At 44.7% G+C, this 13,923-nt stretch overlaps 1 protein-coding gene across 2 annotated transcripts in view; it reads right to left on the reverse strand.

The window, feature by feature from the left end:
* Positions 1 to 2,073: 2,073 nt before the first annotated feature.
* The window catches only part of asic1b (acid-sensing (proton-gated) ion channel 1b), a gene marked incomplete at both ends in the record, with an annotated part of 183,728 nt that continues 171,878 nt past the window's right edge, over positions 2,074 to 13,923 (reverse strand). For both annotated transcript variants that reach the window (XM_080846479.1, XM_080846478.1), the window contains 4 exons: positions 2,074 to 2,169; positions 3,870 to 3,971; positions 10,028 to 10,107; positions 10,623 to 10,714. In XM_080846479.1, coding sequence (XP_080702605.1) covers positions 2,074 to 2,169; positions 3,870 to 3,971; positions 10,028 to 10,107; positions 10,623 to 10,714 — 370 coding nt within the window. The remainder of the gene's footprint in view (positions 2,170 to 3,869; positions 3,972 to 10,027; positions 10,108 to 10,622; positions 10,715 to 13,923) is intronic.

Here is a 13,923-nt window from a genome sequence, read left to right on the forward strand (position 1 = left end):
TCTTCCCGCTCTCTCTCCCTCTCTAAAGCTTTTAATTTAAGATTGCATTGTGCTGCTAAAAATACTGTGGATGGCGAAAGAGCACAGGGCGGCCTGCTGACGAGGTCATAACTGAATCATAAAAATGGACGACAGTGTTTTTTCCCCCATAAAAAACCCAGAGTGCATCAGAGCTGCCTGGCCTTCAACAAACAAAGATGTATTGACGAAGGCTCCAGCAGACAAAAGAGCCTCTTATAAATGTCTTTATTCAGTCAAACATGGCTGAACACAGCAACAGCCTCAGCTGCACACACTGAGACCAAGGAGAAAAAAGAGGATGGTTTTCTTTTAAAACGATTATTTATATTTTATTGTACCTTTCAAAGATAAATAGAACAGTCTAGAACCCGTTAAGATGGAGACTGGACTATCAGCAATATGTACTGTATGCTTTGTAGTAGAAAAAGAAAATCAAATATCAGATTAGTATAGTAACAATGCAATGGTTATGTCATGATCTTTATATCACTAAGAATATCTCATCTTTCTCTTACATCACCTCTGCATGTGTGTGGGACTCTTGTGCTTTGATATGACTGATATTAACTTGACCAGACACAGAAATATTTTCCCGTATATCACAGAGTTCCATGAAAACTGGTGAAACAAACAAACAGACGGACAACAAACAAAACAAACAACCAACAGACAATCCAAAGCAAAAAGACTCGCCCCTGTAATCCTTAAGAGACCAAAGGAATCGGCAGAAGAAAATTACATGTGCTCTTTCTCTCTCTCTCTCCTCTGACACCCCCCCCCCCCCCCCCCCCAACACACACACACATACACATATCCAACCCACTGCTGACAGCTATACTGCAGTGCTGCTGGCAGCTACAGTATATATACACACACAGGCACTCAGGTGGCCTAAATAAAAGTACACGCAAACAGTCTTGTACAAGCAACACACACACACAATCATGAAAGCAACCCTCCCTCCCAAAACAGGTGCACACACCCACACACGCATACACATGAATACATACACAAAATACAGCTGAGTTAACGATAGGCGAAAATCCTCCTTGAATACCTGTATATAATTGAGGCATACTTGGCAATGATAATGATAATAGTATTAATAATAACAATAATAATAATAATAACCTTAAATGTCAAAAAAATACTGATGAGCTCATGCAGAGGAGGACAAGTACGAGCATGCATTCACGAGATGAACCCCGAAGAGTACGGCACGGCACAGAGTGAGCGAGCGAGCGAGTGTGCGAGAGGACCTCTGCCACCCTCCAGCTGCTAAACGCACCGACACACAGACACACACACACACACACACACACACACACCATTCACACACCATTCACACACATCTCACCTCACCTCACTGAGGATACATTCTGATATGAGTCACAAGAAGAGAAGAGAGAAAAGAAGAAGATCACCGCCACAGAGCTATCAGATTTCCAGCCCCGCGGCAGAAATGAGAAACAGTTGCTACATTTACAGAGGTGGGACCCAGAGGGCAGCTGGTTCTTGTACCGATCCGCCTGTTTGGACCGGTTCTAGAATCATCAGCAGTCTGGCGAAGCACTACATTACTCTACCGGACCTACAAGCCACTTATCTCCAAGGGAGTTTAGTGTGTCTGCTATTTACACTGAAGGCAATGGAATAGATAGTATAGGTTGAGAGCCAGCTGATGGGACAGTAGTCTACAGCTGCGGTTCGTTTCCTTTGACAGCCTCTGGTTGAGGGAGGTCTGTGATGGTGAGAGTGGTAAAAACAATTGACATGAAATCAAAATCACACCCTCTTTGAGGCAGTGGTCCAAAGTCCGAATGTCCAAAAACATCAAAAAAGTTCCATTTGTTACATACATCATAACACTTTTTAAGACGGTGAGATGAGATGATGGTTGTTGTTCCTCAAGGTGGTTTCTCCTTTCAGAATCTGACCGGTTGAAATGTCAGTGTGGTTTGTTGGACATGTGGGATGACCTGTTTGAGTGCCACTGAGCAAGTCCCCCCTCCCCTCCCCTCCCCTCGCATCTCCCACTCCACTGTGATTGGCTCAGCAGGTGAAGTCCTCAAAGTTGCCCTGTGCAGGGTGGTGAGGTAGCATATTGGCAGGATAGGTGGAAGGTGTGCGCATGTTCTCACAGGGTGCCTGAGGTAAGGAGAGGAGAGGAGAGGAGAGGAGAGGAGAAGAGAGAGAGGAGAGGAGAGGGGAGGAGAGGAGAGGAGAGGAGAGGAGAGGATAGGAGGGGAGAGGAGAGAAAGAGGAGAAGAGAGGAGGGGAGAGGAGAGAAGAGGAGAAGAGAGGAGAGAAGAGGAGAAGAGGGAAGGGGAGGAAAAGGAAGGAAAGGGGGAAGGGAAATGGAGGACATAAGAAGAAGAGAAAGGAGGAGAGAAAGAGAAGGAGGCAAAGTGAGGGAAAGAGTTTATTTTAATAGTCTATTATTGGATACAAGCAACAAGTGTCTAACCAACATTTCCTATAATTGCCAACTAAGTTGACCTCTTCACCCCTGCCCTAAACCCTGACCTTAATCACATCTATGCCCATCTGTATTATCAGCAGAATATCAAGTAAGGTGTGGAAAGCAGAGGAAAGGTAACATGAATAAGAGAAGAAAGGATTTAATAAATTGAAATGAGGGAATTCAGAAAGAAATAAAAGTAGAAGACAGGAGTAAATTTCAAAGAGAGATGGATCGATGAAAAATGAGGAACGAATATAAATAAGGAAGATATTTTGGGGGGGAGACATGAGGGCGAGAGAAGGGTGTCACAGAGCGGCTGGAACAAGGGTGGTGGAGGTGACAAGAAGAATACATTATGTAAGGATTAAATGTAGGAAAAGGGCTGAAGGAAAAGAGAGGAACAGAAACAGAAAAAGAACAAGTGTGAGAGAGTGAGATCGACACGTCCGTCTAACAGCAGCCCATCTGCCTCTGGTCTCCCCCTGCCTTCCAATTAGCCCCTGCTTCTCCCATTTACACTTTAAATAAGGGAGCTGTCAGCCTCCCACCCCCACAGGCTCTGATTGGAACACCAGTCCTTTCCACCATCTGTGATTGCTCTCTCTTGAGCTTTTCATGTCCCCATCTCCTCTCCTCTCCTCTCCTTAAGCTGTCTGCATGGCCCTTTCTCCACTCTCTGCCTCTCTTCTGGCCTTTTCAATGAGCTGCAGGACTGAAATATAGTTTTGCATTTAAATCAACTTTAAGACCCTAACTGCATTACATCTGGCCAAGAACACCTGAACTACTTTTCTCACTGCTGTCTATCTGTAAAGTATAACCTCTCTACTTCTGTGATTACAAACAATTACTGATATGGCACTTCGTATGACTTTAAATCTCTCTTTCTGCGACAGAAAGATTGCATTATTTGTGATTGATTTTATTGAACTCAAAATCACAATTTTAGCTGCAATTTTTGATAATTTCCGCGGCAAATTCAGTCTCTTTTGGCCGCAACAATCACAACAAACCCTCGCAAGATCCTGGAGGGATTGATAATGCATTGATCAGTGAATGATGACACACTTTGCATCACTCAAATTGTCTTTCTTTCAGTCTCTAAGCATACACATCTACTTTCCATCATATCAAAATCTCTCTTTCTGTTCAGGCACATATTCTGTGACTCTTAATCTTCATTTCATATGAAATAGTTCACATCATGAAAAATCTCTTTCTGTCAAAGCTATCAGTGCTAGTGATAAGTTATTGATGAAACACATTACTTCAATTCTTTCTCTTTCTGTCAAAGCCCACCTACTCAGTAATAGTGATAGTTATTGATGAGACACATTACTCTCTGCCCCAGCACATATACTCAGTGACAGTGATAGTTACTGACGTGACGCTTCACATCATCCAGGCTCAGCACGGCTCCGCGGTCGTTGTTGTTGCTGCGCTTGTGTTTGTCTTTGGTGCAGCGACACACCTTGAACTTGATCACCTGCAAAACAGACACAAGACGTATGCCGCTGGATGTTGTCATAGCTAACTGTGCGCTCATGGTTGAAAAATACTTTTCTCTACTTCCTGACCACACAGCAGGTGAATGGACCAACATCAGACAAGGAGATGTATTAGTCCTATCTCTCTGCAGCAGAAAGTGACACTGCACCTGTGCAGGTGCTTTATGTAGTGATTAACCACAGTCTCAATGATGATCACTCCTGCCCCACCCTGCCCTGCCCCTGCCCATATTCCTTGTGTTCTCTCCCTGCTCTCTATAGCTGACTGAATGTCTGTGGCACTCTTAGCTGGACAAACCCTCTTTAGCTAATCCAGAGCATTATAATTGTACTTACATTAAAGGTGTAGTCTGCCTTTCTAATCCAGTACACTTTTTGTCAAATTCAGTGAATTGTTTTCTCACGGCCCCCATGTTGCTTCAGGTGCATGAAAGGGAGGGATGTAATGTGGCTGGCAGTTGAGTTAAAATATCAACAACTTGTTCCTAGACTAATTGTCTGTTTGAAATAAACACAGGTGTGCTTGGAGTAGGAATAGATATATAGATAGGGCTAGAGGGGCCCTAGTAAGGGGGCTGAGAACCTCTCCACTGCCTTATTTCATCTGTGATATAAGAGGCTGTCTGTGATGCTGAGAGGTGTTAGATGTGAATGGACCAACATCTGAAACGCTGCACGCGCTGCTTCTCTCTAACAGCCTGCAGTAACACCTCTCCTCCCAGCAGCCTCATCCTGTAACTGTTGGAGGTGACGTGACTCATGAAGTGTGAAGGGCTCTGAGAGGCCCGGCGAGCAGAAAAAAAAAGAAACGCTTTCTCTAAACGCACTCCATTTCCTCACGGAGTGGTAGCCAGCTGTGAGCACAGAGACAGCCATGCGTGTTGTTTCTCTCCAGGCATCACGTGTAGACTAAAGAGCCGGCAGACAGACTGACAGTCTGACTGCTCAGACCAAACCAATCAATCACCAGATTACTCACCTCATCGCGCCTCACTCTCTGCCACACACACAGTCTGCCTCAGTGATTCAGGAGGAGCTATGACTCTGAGTGAGCTCCTCCATTCTTCTGTCTACAATATGGCCCTGGTCTGGATACAAGCACTGATCTGTCAGATACCACCTGCTACTGGGGTGCCTTTTCATCCTCGTTCCCTTCTGCCCATATGATTCAATGAGAGCTGTGAGTGAATGAGTGAATGAGCTCTTCAGTTCCTCTATCTACATGTCTCCCTGACAGGGACCAACTGTAGAATGGATCTGCAGAATGGACGTCTGCTGGTGTTGGCGTGCCTCATTCATGTCTTGCGATGTTTCCCGTCTTAATGACCCTGTGAAAGCCAGGACTGAGGGAGCTCTTCAGCTCTTTTATCCGCATATCTCCCTGATAAGAGCAGAGTCTCAGACAGCGATGTCTTAGATCAGGCGCAGTTCTGTAGATTGTCGCTCTGAGTGGGCGAGGCCATCTGAGGCCGTAGTTGTCTGTTTGGCTCACAAGACAGTGTGTATACTCCTGAATTTAAGATATTGTTTGGCAGTGGGAGTTTATGGTTGTGTTAGAGGGTATCGAGGGATGTCACGCCACGCTATTCATCAACGTCTGGCTGTTCCCTCTGCGTCGTAAACCCCTTCCGGCCTTCCATATCTGCATTTATGTGCTTTGGAACGTGTTCCTGCTGACGGTAAATATATGTTTTCACTTTGAGCTCATAAGCTCCTTACTATGCCTCTGGGACACGAAAGGACTCCAGCCGCCGAGCCTGATGGACTGGCACTGGGAGTGTGACGGAAAATGAGAAGCCATCAATCATTTTAAACTGCGTCTCAGGGACAATAGCACACCAGGCCCGGGGAAGGCACTGTGATAATTAAGATGTAAATAGCCATCTGAACGTGTTACAGAGTTAAAGCATTAGGAAACCAGGACATGTCCGAAAACCAAAGGCTTACACAAAAGTTCTGTATAAGGCTGCTATACTATGTGGCTAACCTAATCTAGATTGTCAGATGAATTGAATGATTAAGTCTAATCACAGCGGGGACATAATCAGTAAGCTGTCAAATGTGAGACCCTGTAACTATGATAAGTCCTATGATTAAACTTAAGCTTGAGGTTTTTTTTAGTCATAAGCATTTTGGACACCCTTGTCAACTGAGTTTCTTGTCTTTTCCTGACAGGAAGAATCTCAGTAATTGGAAGAGATGCGGGATAAAGGGGCGTAACTACCGTGGGTGCAGCAGGTCCGGACTTGGTGCCCGTAGCCGTAGTCACATTGCGAAAAATAGTGATGTAAACCCATATTCAGCGAAATAATTACACTGCCAAAAATAGCTGAAGGTAGGTTAGTGACCAAGCATGACAGTTTCAAGTGTCTTAGGCTGAATATGTGCGCGGGGGAGGGGGCGTGGCGGCGGCGGTTACAAACATGAAAAAAATCGGTGAGTACGTAGCTGGAGATTGAATGTCTGAACGGGTATGGGACTGTAACATTTTTGGGAACCACTGCCTTGGGCCCGTAATAATACCCTGCACCTGGGCCCGTCGTAACTACGTTACACCTCTGGAGGGATAAGTACAGCAGAGAGGACGGAGAGAAATATAAACGCCATTGTCTGAGAGCTTGAGAACCGAGAGCCGAAAACAGTGAAGCACATGGGATTGGAGGTAATTACGTCTGAAGAGCTCAGAGCGAACATGAGATGATTGAGCTGGTGCAGGGGTGTGTGTGTGTGTGAGAGAGAGTTTGTGTGTGTGTGTGTGTGGTTGTGTGTGTGTGTAAAGGAAGAAAAGGCTTTAGAACTCCAGAGACTGGCAGACTCGGGTGACACCAGAAGCTTTTTCAGTGCCACTAAGGCTGTCTATGGCCCTAGCCACCGCGGCTTAAATCCCCTGCGCTCAAATGAAGGACAGACACTTCTGAAAGACAATGACTCCATCAACGCACGTTGGAAGGAGCATTTCCAGGAACTTCTGAACCGTGACAGCTCAGCCGAACCAGACATCGCCAGCCATATCCCGCAGAGTCCCATCAGAGAACACATGGGGGAACCACCTACCCTAACTGAGGTTCACAATGCCATCAGGAATCTCAGGAACAACAAGGCCGCTGGTCCTGATGGGATCCCTGCAGAGATCCTAAAGGAAGGAGGACCAAGTCTCTGGCACCAGATCCATAATCTACTCCTCAAGATCTGGGAAAAGGAAGAGCTCCCCTCAGAGCTCCGGGACGCCCAAATTGTCACCATATTCAAGAAAGGGGACAAGGCTGAATGTGGAAACTACAGGGGCATCTCGCTCTTATCAACAACGGGCAAAGTGCTTGCTCGTGTCCTCGCCAACCGCCTGCTACCACTATCTGAGGAGGTACTCCCTGAATCACAGTGCGGCTTCCGCCCATCCAGGGGAACAGCTGATATGATCTTTTCTGCTCGCCAACTTCAGGAAAAGTGTCGGGAACAAGGACTGCCTCTCTACATGGCCTTCATAGACTTGACAAAGGCTTTTGATTCCGTAGATCGTCAGGCACTGTGGAGTATACTATCAAGGTATGGATGTCATGACAAGTACATCCGTGTACTGAGGCTACTGCATGACGGCATGTTAGCCACAGTGCTCAGCAGCGGTGGCTCTGTATCTGAGCCATTTACCGTTGAAACTGGAGTAAAACAGGGATGTATCATTGCCCCCACCCTATTTGCAATCTTCATTTCAACAATACTCCACCTCACTGGCCAGGAGCTGCCACAGGGGATTCCAATCCTCTACAGGACTGATGGCAGGCTCTTCAACCTTAACAGGCTCAAAGCCAAGAGCAAGGTCAGGAATACCACCATCATGGAGCTGCAATATGCTGATGATAACGCCATTGCAGCACACTCCCCTGAAGACCTCCAGGGCATCCTAAATGCCTTTGCCAAGGCATACAGAGCCCTGGGCTTGGCCTTGAACATCAATAAAACTCAGGTCCTGTACCAACCACCATCCAACCAGCCATCACTCCAGCCCATCATCAAAGTGGATAACACCACCCTGGAAAGCGTCGACCACTTCCCCTACCTTGGCAGCCTCCTCTCTTCCAAAGCCGATATAGACTCTGAGGTTAACCATCGCCTGAGCTGCGCCAGCAGAGCCTATGCCAAACTCAGGGCAAGAGTCTTTGATGACCGAGACCTGAGGGCTGAAACTAAGCTCCAAGTCTACAGAGCTGTGATTCTCCCAACCCTGCTGTATGGAGCGGAGTCATGGACCACCTACAGTAGACACCTTAGAGCCCTGGAGCTATTCCACATAAGAGCCTTGAGAAAAGTCTTGAGGATCAACTGGGAAGACAGGCGTACAAACTCCAGCATTCTGGAGGAAACAAATATGCCCAGCATAACTACCATCATTATGCAACACCAACTCCGATGGACAGGCCATGTCATCCGCATGCCCAACAACCGTCTCCCTAAGCAGATCCTGTACTCCCAGTTAATAGAAGGACAGCGAGCCCCTGGTGGGCCAAAGAAACGTTTCAAGGACAATATCAAGACCAGCCTGAAAAAGTTCAACATCACATCTAGCAACTGGGAGGATCTTACGTTGAACAGGGACTACTGGAGGAAAGCAGTGAAAGAAGGTGCAGCACACCACGAAATTGAACTCCGCCGTGCCGCAGAGGCAAAGCGGCAACTCCGCAAGGACAAACAGAGGAAGGCTCCACCACCACACACCACCTCAACATTCCAATGCCCACACTGCAGCAGAATCTGTGGGTCACGGATCGGCCTTTACAGCCACCTGAGGACCCACAAATAAGAAAAAAGACAACCCTATAGAGAGGACAGTCATACTCGTCTCGAGTGACCGCCGAAGAAGAAGAAGAGTGTGTGTGTGTTTGTGTGTGTTAGTGTGTGTGAGAAGCTGAACATTTCCCTTCTCACTGTTACGAACATTCCTGACTGTTTGCTTGCTTTACCGCGAATGTGGGAGTAAGAGTCTGCATTCATTCTCACACACACACGCACGCAGCCACACAAACACAGCGTCTTCCCGGTGATTGCATTATATGTGATCAATTAGGGTGACCAGACGTCCTCTTTTACCCGGACATGTCCTCTTTTTCGAGACATAAAATGTGTCTGGCAGGGATTCCAAAATTATCCGGGATTTCGCCTTGTGAGATATTTGTGTTTCCATGGGTCTTTCACAAATTACCGTTTACGCCCTTACAAGTTTTAGAAGGGGTATCTCCCTTACGTTTACTGTGAGTTTGGTGTATTGTTTGGTCTGCCGCGATATACATCATTCATACATAATATTTTCATACACCTCTGCTGTTGCTAAATTATACTGCTTTATACTAGGTACCCAATTTGTCATCCATTAGCCATTTGCATTTCGATAACATCCATAAACTGGTTAACATTCATGTACTTACAATTCCTGGTTCTCACGCTTCAACATAGTGGTCCCAACGCAAAAGCGCGCTCGCTTTGTGATAGCACTTTTACATCGTGCCACTTGTGGAGGGAGCAGGGCTATTTGTCAGAGGGGTGTTTGTTTTGTTCACATTTCACTTATGTAATAACTATGTAGGCCTACTGTGGGGTTAGTTGCTGTTAGGTTAAATGGGTGTTCGTTTGACTATATGCACACATGTTTTTGAATGTATACTTCATGAATTAATTGTTTTTGTTAATAGTATATGCACAATTTTCCTAGCCTTCCCTTATTTATGGGTCAGCCCTATTAGGCCAATTAATGGTAATAGCTAGGCCTTTTTAACAGGCTAGCTCAGTTCCTTTTGGTGGTTGAGGGAGAAGGACAGCTTTCCTGCTGCAAGGTAAAGTTGTTGCTTTAAGTAAATAGTGTTACGCTACATTTTGATATTGAAACTTGTTTTTGTTTAAAGTATTTAGTTTGGTCATTATTATTGCAATAGCTAGTTTATTTAACCTGGAAAGCAAATAAATATTGTTGCATTTAAATTATTTTCCACCACCATCTCCAAGTCCACATCCTAACTCGTGGGCTGGCCACGGCGGTAGGTCTTACCTCGTAGAGATAGTCAAACAGCTCCAGGATGGTCAGGAGGCTGGCGCCAATGAAGAGACCCATCTGCCCTCCAATGTCACCTGTACCGGAAAGATAACAGGCAGCGCTCTCTTCACACCTTCATTTAAACAGAACTAGGTAAAGACATACAGGCAGTGTATGGGGTGCTTACTACTAATATGCAATAACATTTTATAAAAACTAGTCAGGGTGCGACTGCTCTGTTGCTGCACTTATCATACTGTATGTGCTCTCAACACACCTTGATTTAAACAGATGCAGTGGGAATATACAGACTGTGGACACTGCTGCAGTATGCTCTGTGCACACTATACTGTGTATACCTTTGGGGACGCATACTTTTAATATGCTGTATAAGAAGACAGGGATCACCTTTTCTGTTGTGGAACAGTTTAAGGCAGTTTAGGTATGTTAATACATAAGAAGAGTTTAAATAGTTCCATATGATAATTCCATCACCGGAATTCAGTCCTTACATTAGAGTTTACGGTCCAATCAAAATAAGCATGGGCGAGTTATTGACAGGTTTTGTTAATATTCAAGTAATGATCACAGACATTGTGAAGGAGCATACCAAGGAGCCCGGCTATCTCATAGGCCTTCTTCTGCTCGATTGTTTCATAATTCAGTGCTTCGAAGAAGATATCCAGCACCAGGATGTTATCCCTGTCGAGAAACGGAAGACAAATTTCCCCTTGATTTTTTTTCTCAGAAACATGTGAAATCCAATCACATTGCTGTGTTCTCTGTTCCTTCAGACATTGATCTGCTCGGATTCTCCATCGCCCCTTACCCCCTGTAGCGTTTCATCTTCAGACAGACAGCAGATGTTGAGAAAGAAGCTTTCGCCTCTTCCTCAACCCATCCCCTCCTCCTCTCGACCCCCCCCCCCCATACCCCCCACGTCCGCATGATTTTCACTGTGTCAAAATCATCAGCGAACATAGAGCAAGAGGGTTGCGTTGATGTTTTGTGTGTGTTGTTTTTTGTGTTTATTTTTCGCGGGTCATTCTTTTCAGTGGTGCACTGAAGCTAATGGAGGCGGGGAAACCGCCTGCGGCTGAATTCATTATTCTCTATTGAAAATCTAAACTGCGCTCCACGGAGCTCACAGAGGCTTACATGGTAAAGCATGATGGATGGGTTCAATACTCACATGAATAGACATCAATAACGACCTTCTGGTTTTCAACTGAACATTTAAGAGTTGTTTTTCACTTACTTTCTTCCTTTATCCATTTTTAATAGCGATCAATTAAACCTCTGCAGGGCAGTGGAATGAAAGAACATACGATGCAATGAAATAGCAGAAACGGATTTAAATAACCCATCTAAAACTTTCTGAACAGTGAGACCATTACAACTGGTAGAAAAGTTTAAGAGGAGTTTAAAATTTGATCAGCAATCAGGATCCATTTGTGCAACCCTTCCCATCTTAGAGGGAAGACAGGCAGTGCGGTGGGATAATTACCCGTGCATTGAGATGAATGCCAAAGTGGAAGAATAAAATTACACAGGGTAAGCCGGGTGAAGAGGGCTAAACTCATTACTCTCCTCTTCTGTTTAGAATAATATAATGTGTAATGTAATAATTGTAATGGAAATTGTGTTAAAATGTAATTTTAATTGTAAATGTTATAATAATCTATAATGTGTCTGGCTGCCTCTTCCTCTGTTCAGTCCAAGCACAGGGTAGCTCAGGTCAGTGCGGTAGCCTGTTGCAGATCCGGTAGATAATTACACAAGGGTGGTGCATCTTCAACATGAAGTGAAATGAAACCTCCTCTCAGCCCTCCATCACAAATAAATCACTTCTGACGGAGGACAAAACTAATCATAGTTTTTAAAAGATTTCCTAATGACTCTGTTTCGCTTTGCCAAATTCAGGTCACACTGTGAAATAATATTTCACAAACTCTTGCCAATAGTTAAAAGGCAACTTCATCTGCTTCATAAGCTGTGAACGTAATAAAAAATTAAAAATACCTTGGTGCACACAGGCTGTTTCCATCAGAGGATTTTACAGAGGAATTTACAGCTTACTGCTTTAAGTAATTGGTTCAACAAGCTGCAGATTTAAGAGGCGAAGCTGAAATATTTGTGGAGGGAAATCAAACCAGGAGAAAGTGGTTAGTCATAGGAGAGAGAGAGAGACAGAGACAGCAAAGGAGGGAGTGAGAGAGAGAGAGATTGATGAGTTTTCTTTTTGAAGTCATAAAAATGCAGTGCACACATACCCGATGTGTGTACTCAACATAAAACCCTTCTGAAATGCTTCTGAAGCACACACACCGGACACATACACACACACACACACACGTGCACACTCACACGCACACACACACGCACACGCACACGCACACGCACACGCACACACACACACACACACACACACACACACACACACACACACACACACACACACAAAAACAGAGCACAAGTGTGGCATATTTATGTTGAGAGGCTGTCAGCCAATCTCTGAGGTCTAAAGATGAGATAATGTTGGTGCAAAGGCACTAGAAGAATCAATATCAGCACTTACACACATACGGTGGTGGCCAAAATTATTAGAACACCTGACAGATCTGAAAATATTTACCTTTTTTGTGACTCCAAAACATGATTTCATTTCATAATGCTCATGAAACATGCAGATGGTTGTTTTGAGCACAACAAATATCACATGGAGTGACATCCTACAGTTTTTATCCATTTTTAACTTTAATATTTGGTATGTCCACCTTTTGCAGAAATGACAGGAGTACATCTCTCTGAAATGTCATTATGCCAGAGAGATGTACTGCTGTAATTGCTGCAACATTTTAATATCTCTCCCCCTATAAACTCTTTGCTTGTTGCCAAACTGTTCAAACTTGGACTCATCAGTCCACAACACTTTATACCAATACCAATCCACAATACCAATCTTCCTTTGTCCATTTCGAGTGTTCTTTTGCCAATTTCAGGCGATTCAAGCTATTTTTCTCTTTCAGTAATGGTTTCTTTGCTGCATTTCTGCCAACAAGTCCTTCTTCTCCCAGTTTCCGACGCACAGTTCTTGAAGACACTGTTGCACCATTAGTCATTGTTGTGTTGATTGCGTCACGCAGTTCTTGTGAGGTTTTCCTTCGGCCCTTAAAACTGAGAATTTTGAGATGCTTCACACTTTTTTTTCTACCTTTCCCCTTTCGGTTCTGGTGTGAATTGGTGGTGTCATGGCGGTCTTAAGTGTACTATACAGTGCTTGGACTTCATCTCAAGTCCTTGGCTATGCGGTGGTTACTCCAGCCAACATCAAAAAGGGCCTTTATTACAACCCGTTGCTCACTCGTTAGCTCCTTCTTCACCTTAGCCATGTTCAAAGAGCAACATGTGCTTCAAGGCTAGTTCTAGAGGCTTTGAATTGATACCAAATGGTGGTGTGGCTTCAGTGACAAAACTATGCATACACACACACACACACACACACACACACATTGACATGTTAGGTGTAAGATGACTGAACTAATGGTGGTGCATCAGTGAGGTTATTAGGCAAGAATGAAAGGGATTTATTTTCCAAATCATCTTGCAGGGAGAAAGGGAGAGAAGGATGTCTAGTGAAGGTGCCCAACAATACTGCCAACACAAGGGCCAAATCAGGCAGCTCTCATGCAACCCAAGGCACTTGGACCTAAGGTAGGTAACATGAACAAAAATGAAGCTTTCAACTGACAGGCAAACTCAGGTTTTCAAAATCTTGTTAAAATCCTTTGCTGTCAGAGAGTAAACATGATCCTGATGGCTTCAGTACTTTATCACTTGTCATGAGAACACAAAAGCAGCCCTATCTTCGAAAGCAGACACTTTGTTTGTAAAACCTGACACTGGCTGGT

This window comes from Sprattus sprattus (assembly GCF_963457725.1).
Source record: "Sprattus sprattus genome assembly, chromosome: 10".
NCBI classification, from domain to species: Eukaryota; Metazoa; Chordata; class Actinopteri; order Clupeiformes; family Clupeidae; genus Sprattus; species Sprattus sprattus.